The following is a 15,105-nucleotide window of genomic DNA, read 5'->3' on the forward strand; positions in this document are numbered from 1 at the left end:
ATCTAAATGAGGGAGTTATCTCTATTAATGATTTGAACTTTACTACTTTTTATAGTTCTTTTTTGTTCTCTAGCTGTTTTAGAAATTGAGAGTAAACTATGGAAATTATAAATACGGTATAAGCTTAAGAAATGATACCATAAAACATTGAAATCAGATAATTAAGACTTACCTCTATTTCTTTTCTTAATTTTTCATGTGTCTTTTTTTCTTCTTCAAGAAAACAAGTTTTTTCAGTGATAGATTCTTTTACAGTTATAATTTTATCCTTTAACTTTGTAATGTCTTCCTGTATGTTTATAAAGTTTAAAATATACAAGTCAAACAATGAATGGTCAATATAAGTCCAACATTTTCAGTATTTCTATAATTAAAAAAAACTAACCATCACATTTAATTTCAGTAAGCAGGATTAGAATATTACTTTTATAGGTACAAATAAAGAACTGTTATTCAAACAAATAAACCTTTGATTTAAAAACTTAAAATTAAAACTAAATGCAAGTAAGATATAAAAAAAAGTGGTAGTCATACTGGCCATTGCCCAGCAACAGAAACTCATAATACAGTAAATGTTAATTAAATTGAATTTAAATTAAAAAAATAATAAAATAAAAATCTTAAATTAAAACTAAATGTAAATAAGACATAAGAAAAGTGGTAGTCATAGTGGCAATTGCCCAGTAACAGTATAAAGGATACTTTTAAATTCTCTAGCAAGAAATGACAGATATTTTAAGTTTATATCTCCTATTGCCTTCAAAAAATAGTATTAAAAAAAGAAAAATTATTAAGGTACAATTATTAATTGTTATTGTTTGTATAATAGCATTAAGCATACAAAATTGATTTGAATTGGTCAGATCCATTAGCCTAAGAAGATAGGGCTTCAACATTTTTGTGAGTCACACTTTCTGAAAAAATGGATTAATTGTTCACTGCAATTTTGTTTGACCATATATTTTTATTAATCCACTGAGGATTTGAGAACAACTCCCTTATGTATTTGTACATTTGGTGTAGTTGTTACATAACTCATGTATTTAAGTTTTTAAAAGTTGTGAAAATAGTTTCTGAATCTAGTTAAGGCAGCTATGGACATTTTACTAATGATAAATGTATTACTTAGTAAGTGTACTTGCAAAAAAGGAGTAATAGAAAAAGTTATGATAAGTGGTATTTCAAACCTGTATTTCTTTTATGCGATTTCCGTCTGGATTTTGGAGATTTTGCATAAGTTCCTCTTTCGTTGTTTTTAGTTTTTTAACAAGATCTCGTTTTTCATGTAGTGCAGTCATGAATGACCATTTGCTTTCTACCTCCCCCAAACTATCTTTATGCTCTTTTATTTTTGCATAATATTCATTATATCTTATCATGTGTTCCTCAAAGTCTTCTTGGGCTGCTTCTATGTCAAATTTAAGCTTGACATTTTCTGTATGTAAGGATTTGATTTGAGTTTCCAGGTTCCCACATTGAAGTTTGGCATGCTCTATGGCAGCATCTTGCTGATAAATCTGCCTTTCTGTTTCTTTAGTTTCTGCAGAGACAGATGCTATTTGTTTTTCAAGCTTATGGAGTTCATTCTGTAAAATATTTCAATATTATTATTATTAATTCATGATATTCAACATTAAGAATGTTATTGTTTTGATCCATAAGTCTGTAGTAAAATCACAACATAAAAAATACATATCAGATATAGAAAAATTGATATACAATAAAAGGAACCATTCAATAAGTAACAAAATTATTTTATAATGTTGGAGGGAGCCCAGAGTTATATATTTCTTACTTTTTAATGTTTATCTAATTCAAAATATTAAAATTTTATCATTTGTACCTCAAACTCAACAGGAGATTGAAGAAAAGAATAGTAGCAACTCTCTGAACAAAAAAGCGACCACTTTCTGGAAGGTAGGACATAGAAGTGAATCTGAGTTGATATATGGGAAGACAGACCGCAGGGGGAGGGAGCCTCCATCAGCTGCTACCAGCAAGCAATAGAGCAGTGGAGCACAAAATCAGAAATTTTAGAAGTTTGCTCCACTGAGGGACATCACTCCACTGGCTAAGCGGGGGATGGAACCCTCGCTGGGACAGTGTGGTCTCGGGACCCTTGGGGTCACAGAAAGACTGGGGGTGCCTGAGTACGGCAGAGCTCCCAGGTATCGGAGCAGGGAAGCAGGCTGCAAAGACGGAGCCGAGGAGTGGGCTCTCAGCTCAGGGTGGCCATAAACCGTGATCCACGGCATAGTCTGGCCACTGCTCTTCCAGCAGGGACCCAACAAGTGGCAGATCTGGGGAGACTCACTCCTCTTCCTCCCCTGGGAGGAGCGGCATGGGAGCGCACTGCAGGAATCTGCTGGGTTTGGAGACTCCACACAGGGTCGGGTGCCAGAGATAGAAATGCTCAGTCACGGTGAGCACGGAGTGCAGCCAGAGACCAGGGAGACAGGAGTGACTGACTGCTTTTCTCTGAGGGCACACTGAGGAGTGGGGCCCTGAGCTCTAGGCTCCTCCGGGACCAGAGATTGGGAGGCCGCCATTTTCACTCTCATCCTCCAAAGCTGTACGGAAAGCTTGCAGGGAACAAAAGATACTGAGAGCAAACCCGAGCAGATTACTTAGCCTGGCCTCTGGCAAGGGCAGGGCAGTTCTGCCTCAGGCAAAGACATTTGAGAATCACTGCAACAGGCCCCTCCCCCAGAAGATCAGCAAGAACAGCCAGCCAAGACCAAGTTTACCAATCAATGAGAATGGCAAAACCCCAGCACTAGGGGAATACAGCACATAGACTTCATGGCTTTTTTCCCCATGATTCTTTAGTCTTTCAAAGTTAATTTTTTAAATTTTACTTTTTTCTTTTTCTACTTTTTTAGTTGAATTTTTCTTCTTTCCTTTTTCAATCAACATCTTATCATTCCTTTTTTAAAATCTTTTCTAATTTTTCATTTTTACAGTCATATTCTATCTCTTCATTGTATTTAATCTTACTTTTTGTATATATATAAGCTTCTCTTTCTTTAAAATTTTGGGATACAGTTTCTTCTAACAGACCAAAATATACCCTAAATCTAGTGTATGACGTTATTCTAGTCTCCTGTCTATTCACATTCTCTTTTTTTAAAAATTTTTTTCATTCTTTTTTCAACCAAATTATCCTTTTTTAAAACCTTTTTAAATTTTCATCTTCACAGTCATATTCTATCACTTCATCAAATTTACCCTTATTTTTGTATATATATATATATGTTTTTCTTTCTTTAAATTTTTGGGAGGCAATTTCTTCTAACAGACCAAAATACACCCAAAATCTAGTGTGTGGCTCTGTTATTTTCACCAGCCGGATCATATTCAATTTTTCCTCCCTTTTCCTTTCCCCCAGGTTTCAGGTCTCTTCTGATTTGTTTAGTGTATATTTTTCTGGGGCCATTGTTACCTTTTTAGCATTTTTTTAGCATTTTGTTCTCTCATTCATCTATTCTCCTCTGGACAAAATACAAGATGGAAAAACTCACCTCACAAAAAAGAACAAGAGGCAAGAGGCAGTACCGACTGCCAGAGACCTAATCAATACAGACATTAGTAAGATGTTGGTACTAGAGTTCAGAATGACGATTATAAAGATACTAGCTAGGCTTGAAAAAAGCATAGAAGATACCAGAGAATCCCCTTCTGGAGAAATAAAATAACTAAAATCTAACCAAGTCGAAATAAAAAAGGCTATTAATGAGCTACAATAAAAAATGGAGGCTCTAACTGCTAGGATAAATGAGGCAGAAGAGAGAATCAATGATATAGAAGATCAAATGATGGAGAATAAAGAGGCTGAGAAAAAGATAAACAACTACTGGATCACGGGGCAGAATTTGAGAGATAAGTGATACCATAAAGTGAAACAACATTAGAATAATTGGGATCCCAGAAGAAGAAGAAAGAGAGAGAGGGACAGAAAGTATATTGGAGCAAATTATAGCAGAGAACTTCCTTAATTTGGGGAAGGAAATAGGCATCAACATCCAGGAGGCACAGAGAACCCCCCTCAAAATCAATAAAAATAGGTCAACACCCCAACATCTAATAGTAAAACTCACAAGTCTCGGAGACAAAGAGAAAATCCTGAAAGCAGCTCAGGACAAGAGGTCTGTAACCCCCATGGCAGAAACATTAGATTGGCAGCAGACCTATCCACAGAGACCTGGCAGGCCAGAAAGGACTGGCATGATATATTCAGAGCACTAAATGAGAAAAATAGGCAGCCAAGAACACTATATCCAGCTAGGCTGTCACTGAAAATAGAAGGAGAGATAAAAAGCTTCCAGGACAAACAAAAACTACTAAAAGTAGTTTTTGTACTTTTAGTTTTAGTTTTGTACTTTTAGTTTTACTAAAAGTAAAAACTACTTTTAGTAGTTTTTGTGAACACCAAACCAGCCCTACAAGAAATATTGAAAGGGGTCTTCTAAGCAAAGAAAGAGCCTAAAAGTAACATAGACCAGAAAGGAACAGAGACAATATACAGTAACAGTCACTTTAAAGGCAATACAATGGCACTAAATTCATATCTTTCAAGAGTTACCCTGATTGTAAATGGGTTAAATGCCCCAATCAAAAGGAAGATGAGGAAGGACACGACATCATACTTAAAGGGTCTATCCAACAAGAAGATCTAACAATTTTAAATATCTATGCCCCTAACATGGGAGCAGCCAATTATATAAGCCAATTAAAACAAAATCAAAGAAATACATTGACAATAACACAGTAATAGTAAGGGACTTTAATACCACCCCTCACTGAAATGGACAGATCATCTAAGCAAAAGATCAACAGGTAAATAAAGGCTTTAAATGACACACTGGACCAGATGGACTTCACAGATATATTTAGAACATTCCATCCCATAGCAACAGAATACACATTCTTCTCTAGTGCCCATGGAACATTCTCTAGAATAGATCACATCCTGGGTCATAAATCAGGTCTCAACCTGTACCAAAAGATTGGGATCATTCCCTGCATATTTTCGGACCACAATGCTTTGAAACTAGAACTCAATCACAAGAGGAAAGTCGGAAAGAACTCAAATACATGGATGCTAAAGAGCATCCTACTAAAGAATGAATGGGTCAACCAGGAAATTAAAGGAGAATTTAAAAATTCATGGAAACAAATGAAAATGAAAACACAACTGTTCAAAATCTTTGGGATGCTGCAAAGGCAGTCCTAAGAGGAAAGTACATAGCAATACAAGCTTTTCTCAAGAAACAAAAAAGGTCTCAAGTACACAACCTAACCCTACACCTAAAGGAGCTGGAGAAAGAACAGCAAATAAAGCCTAAACCTAGCAGGAGAAGAGAAGTAATAAAGATCAGAGCAGAAATCAATGAAATAGATACCAAAAGAACAGTAGAACAGATCAACGAAACTAGGAGCTGGTTCCTTGAAAGAATTAACAAGATTGATAAACCCCTGGCCAGACTTATCAAAAAGAAAAGAGAAAGGACCCAAATAAATAAAATCATGAACGGAAGAGGAGAGATCACAACCAACACCAAAGAAATACAAACAATTTTAAGAACATATTATGAGCAACTATATGCCAGCAAATTAGATAATCTGAAAGAAATGGATGCATTCCTAGAGACGTATAAACTACCAAAACTGAACCAGGAAGAAATAGAAAACCTGAACAGACCCATAACCAGTAAGGAAATTGAAGCAGTCATCAAAAATCTCCCAACAAACAAGAGCCCAGGGCCAGATGGCTTCCCAGGGGAATTCTACCAAACATTTAAAGAAGAATTAATACCTATTCTTCTGAAGCTGTTTCAAAGAATAGAAATGGAAGGAAAACTTCCAAACTCATTTTAAGAGGCCAGCATTACCTTGATCCCAAAACCAGACAAAGACCCCATCAAAAAGAAGAACTATAGACCAATATCCCTGATGAACATGGATGCAAAAATTCTCACCAAAATACTAGCCAATAGGATCCAACAGTACATTAAAAGGATTATTCAGGATTTATTCCTAGGCTGCAAGGTTGGTTCAACATCAGCAAGTCAATCAATGTGATACAATACATTAATAAAAGAAAAAGAACCATATGATCCTCTCAATAGATGCAGAAAAAGCATTTGACAAAGAACAGCATCCTTTCTTGATTAAAGCTCTTCACAGTGTAGGGATAGAGGGTACATACCTCAATATCATAAAAGCCATCTATGAAAAACCTACAGCGAGTATCATACTCAATGGGGAAAAACTGAGAGCTTTTCCCCTAAGGTCAGGAACATGGCAGGGATGTCCACTATCACCACTGCTATTCAACATAGTGCTAGAAGTCCTAGCCTCAGCAATCAGACAACAAAAAGAAATCAAAGGCATCCAAATCAGCAAAGAAGAAGTCAAACTCTCACTCTTTGCAGATGATATGATACTTTATGTGGAAAACCCAAAAGACTCCACTCCAAAACTATTAGAACTCATACAGGAATTCAGTAAAGTGGCAGGATATAAAATCAATGCAGAGAAATCAGTGGCATTTCTATACACCAATAACAAGACAGACGAAAGAGAAATTAAGGAGTCGATCCCATTTACAATTGCACCCAAAACCGTAAGATACCTAGGAATAAATTAACCAAAGGGGCAAAGATTCTGTATTCAGAAAACTATAGAATACTCATGAAAGAAATTGAGGAAGACACAAAGAAATGGAAAAACGTTCCATGCTCATGGATTGGAAGAGAAATATTGTGAAAGTGTCTATGCTACCTAGAGCAATCTACACATTTAGTGCAATCCCTATCGAAATACCATCAGCTTCTCTCAAAGAAATGGAACAAATAATCCTAAAATTTGTATGGAACCAGAGAAGACCCCGAATAGCCAGAGGAATGTTGAAAAAGAAAAGCAAAGTGGGTGGCATCACAATTCTGGATTTTAAGCTCTATTACAAAGCTGTAATCATCAAGACAGTATAGTACTGGCATAAAAACAGGCACAAAGATCAACGGAACAGAATAGAGAGCCCAGAAATAGACCCTCAACTCTGTGGTCAACTAATCTTTGACAAAGCAGGAAAGAATGTCCAATGGAAAAAAGAAAGTCTCTTCAACAAATGGTATTGGGAAAATTGGACAGCCACATGCAGAAGAATGAAACCGGACCATTTCCTTACACCACACATAAAAATAGACTCAAAATGGATGAAAGACCAAAATGTGAGACAGGAATTCCTCAAAATCCTAGAGGAGAACACAGGCAGCAACCTCTTCGACCTCAGCCACAGCAACTTCTTCCTAGATGCATCTCTGAAGGCAAGGGAAGCAAGGGTAAAAATGAAATATTGGGACTTCATCAAGATAAAAAGCTTTTGCACAGCAAAGGAAACAGTCAACAAAACCAAAAGACAACCGACAGAATGGGAGAAGATATTTGCAAATGACATATCAGATAAAGGGCTAGTATCCAAAATCTATAAAGAACTCATCAAACTCAACACCCAAAGAACAAAGAATCCAATCAAGAAATGGGCAGAAGACATGAACAGACATTTTTCCAAAGAAGACATCCAAATGGCCAAGAGACACATGAAAAAGTGCTCAACGTTACTCGGCATCAGAGAAATCCAAATCAAAACCTCAGTGAGATACCACTTCACACCAGTTAGAATGGCTAAAATTAACAAGTCAGGAAACAACAGATGTTGGCGAGGATGTGGAGAAAGGGAAACCCTCCTACACTGTTGGCGGGAATGCAAGCTGGTGCAGCCACTCCGGAAAACAGTATGGAGGTTCCTCAAAAAGTTGAAAATAGAGCTACCATATACGATCCAGCAATTGCACTACTGGGTATTTACCCCAAAGATAAAAATGTAGTGATCCGAAGGGGCAGATGCACCCCAATGTTTATAGCAGCAATGTCCACAATAGCCAAACTATGGAAAGAGCCAAGATGTCCATCAACAGATGAATGGATAAAGAAGATGTGGTATATATATACAATGGAATATTATGCAGCCATCAAAAAAAATGAAATCTTGCCATTTGCAATGATGTGGATGAAACTAGAGGGTATTATGCTAAGTGAAATAAGTCAATCAGAGAAAGACAAGTATCCTATGATCTCACTGATACGAGGAATTTGAGAAACAAGACAGAGGATCATAGAGGAAGGGAGGGAAAAATGAAACAAGACGAAACCAGACATGGAGACAAACCATAAGAGACTCTAAATCTCAGGAAACAAACTGAGGGTTGCTGGAGTGGAGGGGGGTGGGGTGGGAAGGATGGGGTGGCTGGGGGATGGACATAGGGGAGGGTAAGTACTATGGTGAGCGCTGTGAATTGTATAAGACTGCTGAATCACAGACCTGTACCCCTGAAACAAATAATACATTATATGTTAATAAAAAAATTTAAAAAATTTTATCATTTGTGTTAACATTTATTTGTAAAAGCTACTCTATAATCATTTAAATAATATATTTATGGACATCAGAAGTACTCACTGAAGAAAGATAGTATGATAAAAATGATAAAGCCCTAGGCTAAAAATCAAAAGATCTGGGTTCCAGGGCCCTTACTGCCATTTACTAGTTGGTATGATCATACAAAGCAAACTTAATTGTCCTATCCAAATCTCACTTTCTTCATTTGTAAATGAGTATAAAGATGTCTGCCTTACCTCTCTGGGACAGTTGGCATTTCTCACTAGCACAAAAGCTTTTTATCTTGAGATGACCTTATTACAGACCTACTAAATGAAGCAAAACAGAGACTCAGCAAAGTGGTAAAAGATACAACCAGGTACCAGGTGCTGCTGGATGGACTGGTCCTTCAGGGTTTGTACCAATTGTTAGAGCCCTGAATGACTGTTCATTGCAGGAAGCAGGATTTCCCTCTGGTAAAGGCTGCAGTGCAAAAAGCGATTCCTATGTACAAAATTGCCACCAAAAAAGATGTTGATGTCCAAATTGATCAGGAGGCCTACCTGCCTGAGGAAATAGCTGGTGGAGTTGAGATCTATAATGGGGATCGTAAAGTAAAAGTTTCCAATACCCTAGAAAGCCGGCTGGATCTTATAGCCCAGCAGATGATGCCAGAAGTACGGGGAGCCTTATTTGGTGCAAATGCCAACAGGAATTTTTTGGACTAAACCTTTGGGCGAGGTGGAGTTCATCCATTGCTCTCCTGCTGTCATGCAGAAGTTTCTGATATTTGAAGAAGCAAGATATCTGTGTGGCTTCCTCTTCGCTCTTCTGATATTCTGTATTTATCAGTGGATCCTCTCTGTAGCTAATGCCCTTGGCCTAATTGTTAACATGAGAGAAAGTTTCACTTACTATGATCAGGAAGCCTCCTTCTTAGCTTATCTGAAAGTAGCACAACTTTCATTTGCTTCTGTAGCATGAAGGTGAGGGTATCAGATGGTGGTTACTGGAGCTTCCCTGAGTCTCTGCTCTTCCTCTCGTCTTCTGCTGTCAGTTCTCGAGTCTAGAGGGTGATGTGTCTGGTGTTCTCTGACATTCAGTCTCTGCTCTTTAGGCTTCAGATGCATGGGGGGCATGCATTCCTGCCAGCACTAGTAGCTTCACTGTTCACCTGTTTGGGCCTAGAAGCGTTTCTCATCTGTAAATGTGATTTAGAATCTAAGCCATGAATCGGTCTTATTTATTAAAACAAAAGGCTTACATGGAAAAAAACCAAAAAAAAACAAAAACAAAAAACAAAAATACAAAATAAATAAATAAATAAATAAAAGTAATTATGCTGAGTGAAAGTGGTGAGACTAAAAAAATATATATGGTGAGATTCTATTTTTGTAAAATTCTTGAAAATGCAAACTTATCTTTAGAGACAGAGAGCAAATGAATGATTGTCTGGGAATGGAGAGATGGGAGAGAAGGATGGATTGCAAAGTAGCAGGAGGAAACTTGTGGGTAATGGATATGTTTATTATCTTTATTGTGATGTCTCATGAGCATAAAAGTAAGTCAAAACTCATCAATTGTAAAGTTTAAATATGTGCAGTTTATGTAAATTCTACATCAATAAATCTATAAACAAAAAAAAAAGGAGAGGGGAAGAGGAAGGGAAGGAAGAAGAAGAAAGAGGAGGGGTAAAAGGAGGAGGGTTTTGGCATGAGGAAGAAGGGGAGGAGGAGAAGGAAAACAACATCAACAAATTCTAGTGAAAGGGTAGAAACGGGTTGAAGGAGGAATTGACTAAAGCCAGGGAGAAACATTAATAGTCTATTACATTAGTCCAGGAGAGAGAAGAGATGATGACCAAATCAGTGGAAATACCATCTTTCCCCATATTGATCAATAGTGTCAATAGCCTGATCTAGCTGGCCGTGCCTATGTCCCTGTGCATCACTCATTCAATCATTTAATATTTATTGATCACCTTCATTTTACCAAGTACTATTTTAAACGCTGAGAAGATAATGGTAAAGAAGACAGACAAAGTTACTGCACCCATGGGGCTTACTTTCTAGTCAGGCGAGGCAGGCAATAAAGAAATAAACAAAAAAGGTAATTCCATTAATGGATGTGTTACAAAGGAAATACAATAATGTGTAGAGAGTAACTCAAAGAGAAGGATAGGTAACGGTTAATTTATATTTTAATTCAGGGAAGACTATTTGAAGAGTAATAATATAGCTGAATTGTGAAAGACAAAGACCCCAATAGGTAATAACTAGAGGTAGAGAAGTCCTAAGGTTGAGAGAGCAATTACAAATATCCTCAAATGAGAAGGCACTAGGAGTATTTACTAAACAGAAAGGAGGTTGGAAGAGGGGAGAGTAAAACATGAGAGGGATGGCACAGTAAATAGTGACTAGAGGATATATGACCTTATAAGCCACATTAAGGAATTTGAATTTTATTATTACTGCAATAGGAAATCACTGGAAGGTCTTGAGCAGGGAGGTAATAAGATAGGACTTATGTTTTTGAAAGATTCTTCCATCTAATATGTGGAACACGATTGTGGGAGAGAGGGAAGAATAGAAATAGGAAGACCAGGCAGGAGGCAGGCCACACTACAAAAATTGGTCAGAAGTGAATTTGGGATTTTATGTTGGAGGCCCAACTATCAAGCTTGATAGGTTGTGGGGGGATTAGGTAAAGAGAAGAATCAAGAATGACTTGTAGATCTTGAGTATTCGGTGTAAAGTGGTACAATTTATTGAAATCAGGAAGACTAGGGGAGGAACATGTTGCGTGTATAGATTATTCTTTTCTGAACATGTATAGTTTAGATGTCTATTGGGTATCCAAAGAGGAATGTCAAGTGGGCATTTGAAATCTCAGAGCTGGAGATAAAAATTGAGGTTCATCAGCATGTTGTACTTTTCTCTCTCATCTCTGCCAGGAAAAGGATAACTGTGTCTGTCTTTTTAATGCACTGCTCCTTCCCAAAATTATAAATTTATTTAAAGAGAATGCCATACTAGATAGGGGGAAAAAAAAAAAAGAATGGATGATGGTCTGCAGAGTTGTTTTGGTGGGAGGATCTATAAAATTTGGTGAAGAGATATAAATAGTAAATAGAAGGAAGGAATTAAGGCTGGCTCCCAAAGTAGTACCATTAGTTAATTAGTTTGGGAAACTAGGGGAGTGGTAATTTGCATTTTTGGTCCCAGTTTTTCACCTTTGTCTACAGTCACACCCTTGCCATATATCATTACAGTAGGTGGGCATACTTCTACCCCTTGACTGTGAGTTTCATCATGTGACTACCTGAGATATTAACAAATATTATAAATAGAAGCTTGAAAAAGCTCTTCCATAATTGGACTTCCATTCTTTTGCATCTGCTATCATCTTGAGGACATGCCTAACCTAGCCCACTAAAGGATAAGATACATATGAAGCAAAGCCAAGATACCACAGCCAGCCCAGTCAGCCAAACCAAACCATCTTACAGCCAATCAAGCCCAGACGTTTGAGCAAATCTAACCAATGTCAACATCTAGCCAACTCCAACTGCAATCCATCCTTCTCTCCCATCTCTCCATTCCCAGACAATCATTCATTTGCTCTCTGTCTCTGAAGATAAGTTTGCATTTTCAAGAATTTTACAAAAATAGAATCTCACCATATATATTTTTTTAGTCTCACCACTTTCACTCAGCATAATTACTTTTATTTATTTATTTATTTATTTATTTATTTATTTATTTTGTATTTTTGTTTTTTGTTTTTGTTTTTTTTTTGGTTTTTTTCCATGTAAGCCTTTTGTTTTAATAAATAAGACCGATTCATGGCTTAGATTCTAAATCACATTTACAGATGAGAAACGCTTCTAGGCCCAAACAGGTGAACAGTGAAGCTACTAGTGCTGGCAGGAATGCATGCCCCCCATGCATCTGAAGCCTAAAGAGCAGAGACTGAATGTCAGAGAACACCAGACACATCACCCTCTAGACTCGAGAACTGACAGCAGAAGACGAGAGGAAGAGCAGAGACTCAGGGAAGCTCCAGTAACCACCATCTGATACCCTCACCTTCATGCTACAGAAGCAAATGAAAGTTGTGCTACTTTCAGATAAGCTAAGAAGGAGGCTTCCTGATCATAGTAAGTGAAACTTTCTCTCATGTTAACAATTAGGCCAAGGGCATTAGCTACAGAGAGGATCCACTGATAAATACAGAATATCAGAAGAGCGAAGAGGAAGCCACACAGATATCTTGTTTCTTCAAATATCAGAAACTTCTGCATGACAGCAGGAGAGCAATGGATGAACTCCACCTCGCCCAAAGGTTTAGTCCAAAAAATTCCTGTTGGCATTTGCACCAAATAAGGCTCCCCGTACTTCTGGCATCATCTGCTGGGCTATAAGATCCAGCCGGCTTTCTAGGGTATTGGAAACTTTTACTTTACGATCCCCATTATAGATCTCAACTCCACCAGCTATTTCCTCAGGCAGGTAGGTCTCCTGATCAATTTGGACATCAACATCTTTTTTGGTGGCAATTTTGTACATAGGAATCGCTTTTTGCACTGCAGCCTTTACCAGAGGGAAATCCTGCTTCCTGCAATGAACAGTCATTCAGGGCTCTAACAATTGGTACAAACCCTGAAGGACCAGTCCATCCAGCAGCACCTGGTACCTGGTTGTATCTTTTACCACTTTGCTGAGTCTCTGTTTTGCTTCATTTAGTAGGTCTGTAATAAGGTCATCTCAAGATAAAAAGCTTTTGCACAGCAAAAGAAACAGTCAACAAAACCAAAAGACAACTGACAGAATGGGAGAAGATATTTGCAAACGACATATCAGATAAAGGGCTAGTATCCAAAATCTATAAAGAACTCATCAAACTCAACACCCAAAGAACAAAGAATCCAATCAAGAAATGGGCAGAAGACATGAACAGACATTTTTCCAAAGAAGACATCCAAATGGCCAAGAGACACATGAAAAAGTGCTCAACATCGCTCAGCATCAGGGAAATCCAAATCAAAACCTCAGTGAGATACCACCTCACACCAGTCAGAATGGCTAAAATTAACAAGTCAGGAAACAACAGATGTTGGCGGGGATGCGGAGAAAGGGGAACCCTCCTACACTGTTGGCGGGAATGCAAGCTGGTGCAGCCACTCTGGAAAACAGTATGGAGGTTCCTCAAAAAGTTGAAAATAGAGCTACCATATACGATCCAGCAATTGCACTACTGGGTATTTACCCCAAAGATACAAATGTAGGGATTCGAAGGGGTACGTGCACCCTGATGTTTATAGCAGCAATGTCCACAATAGCCAAACTATGGAAAGAGCCAAGATGTCCATTGACAGATGAATGGATAAAGAAGATGTGGTAAATATATATACAATGGAATATTATGCAGCCATCAAAAGGAATGAGATCTTGCCATTTGCAATGACGAGGATAGAACTGGAGGGTGTTATGCTGAGTGAAATAAGTCAATCGGAGAAAGACATGTATCATATGACCTCACTGATATGAGGAATTCTTGATCTCAGGAAACAAACAGAGGGTTGCTGGAATGGGGGGTGGGGTGGGAGGGATGGGGTGGCTGGGTGATAGATATTGGGGAGGGTATGTGCTATGATGGCTTTTATTGAACAAGAAGCCAATGAGAAAGCAGAGGAAATAGATGTGAAGGCAGAGGAAGAGTTCAACACTGAGAAAGGTCGTCTTGTGCAAACCCAAAGACTGAAGATTATGGACTACTACGAGAAGAAAGAAAAGCAGATTGAGCAGCAGAAGAAAATTCAGATGTCTAATTTGATGAATCAAGCAAGGCTCAAAGTCCTCAGCATAATTACTTTTAGATACATCTGTATTGTTGTATATATCAGTGGCTCTTCCTTTTTATTGCCGAGTAGCATTCCATTGTGCGGATATACCACACTTTGTTCTGATGGGTATTTGGGTTTTATGCAGTTTTCCAGTGAGCATACACTTTCATTTCTCTTGGGTAAACAAATATCTAGAAGTTGAATGGCTGAGTTATACAGTAATTATATGTTAATCTTTTAAGAAAATGTAAACTGTTTCCAAAGTGCTTGTACTGAACATCTGTGAATAAAAAGTTTTACTTACTCCTCTCAATATGGATGCCTTTTATTTATTTTTCTTTCATGATTGCACTTGCTTGAACCACCAGTACCACAGAAATAACAGAAGTGGTAAGACCACATATCCTTGCCTTGTTCTGATCTTAGGAGAGAAACATTCAGTTTTTCACCATTAGGTATGAAGTTGGCTATAGGATTCATAAAGGGATGTATATGCCCTTTTTTAGATTAAGGAAGTTCTACTCCTAATTTGCTAGAATTTTAATCATGAATGGATGTTGGATTATGAAAAGTATTTTTTATGCATCTATAATTCTCTTTCTAAAATATAAATGTAATCATTTGCTCTCTTGCCCATCAAAATCTTCCCATCACTTTTAGAATAATGTCCAGGTTTTTTATCATAATTATGTATCTCCCACCACTTCTCAAAACATACCCTGTGTTATACTGCCACCAAACTACATATACAGTTGACCCCTGAGCAACACAGGTTTGCACTGCATGGGTCCATGTATAGGCAGATTTTTTATATATATAA

The 15,105-nt window shown here is 37.6% G+C and overlaps 1 protein-coding gene across 8 annotated transcripts in view; it reads right to left on the reverse strand.

Moving 5' to 3' along the window:
* CCDC122 (coiled-coil domain containing 122) overlaps nucleotides 1–15,105 on the reverse strand; it is a 51,278-nt gene that overhangs the window by 26,023 nt on the left and 10,150 nt on the right. For all 8 annotated transcript variants that reach the window (XM_064586077.1, XM_064586076.1, XM_045868563.3 and 5 more), the window contains 2 exons: nucleotides 1,188–1,586; nucleotides 173–289 (listed from right to left, as the gene is read on the reverse strand). In XM_064586077.1, coding sequence (XP_064442147.1) covers nucleotides 173–289; nucleotides 1,188–1,379 — 309 coding nt within the window. In that variant the 5' untranslated portion in view covers nucleotides 1,380–1,586. The remainder of the gene's footprint in view (nucleotides 1–172; nucleotides 290–1,187; nucleotides 1,587–15,105) is intronic.

This window comes from Mirounga angustirostris, unplaced genomic scaffold (assembly GCF_029215605.1).
Source record: "Mirounga angustirostris isolate CCGP_5_RB_7025 unplaced genomic scaffold, mMirAng1.0.hap1 SCAF_3, whole genome shotgun sequence".
In the NCBI taxonomy this organism is placed as follows: domain Eukaryota; kingdom Metazoa; phylum Chordata; class Mammalia; order Carnivora; family Phocidae; genus Mirounga; species Mirounga angustirostris.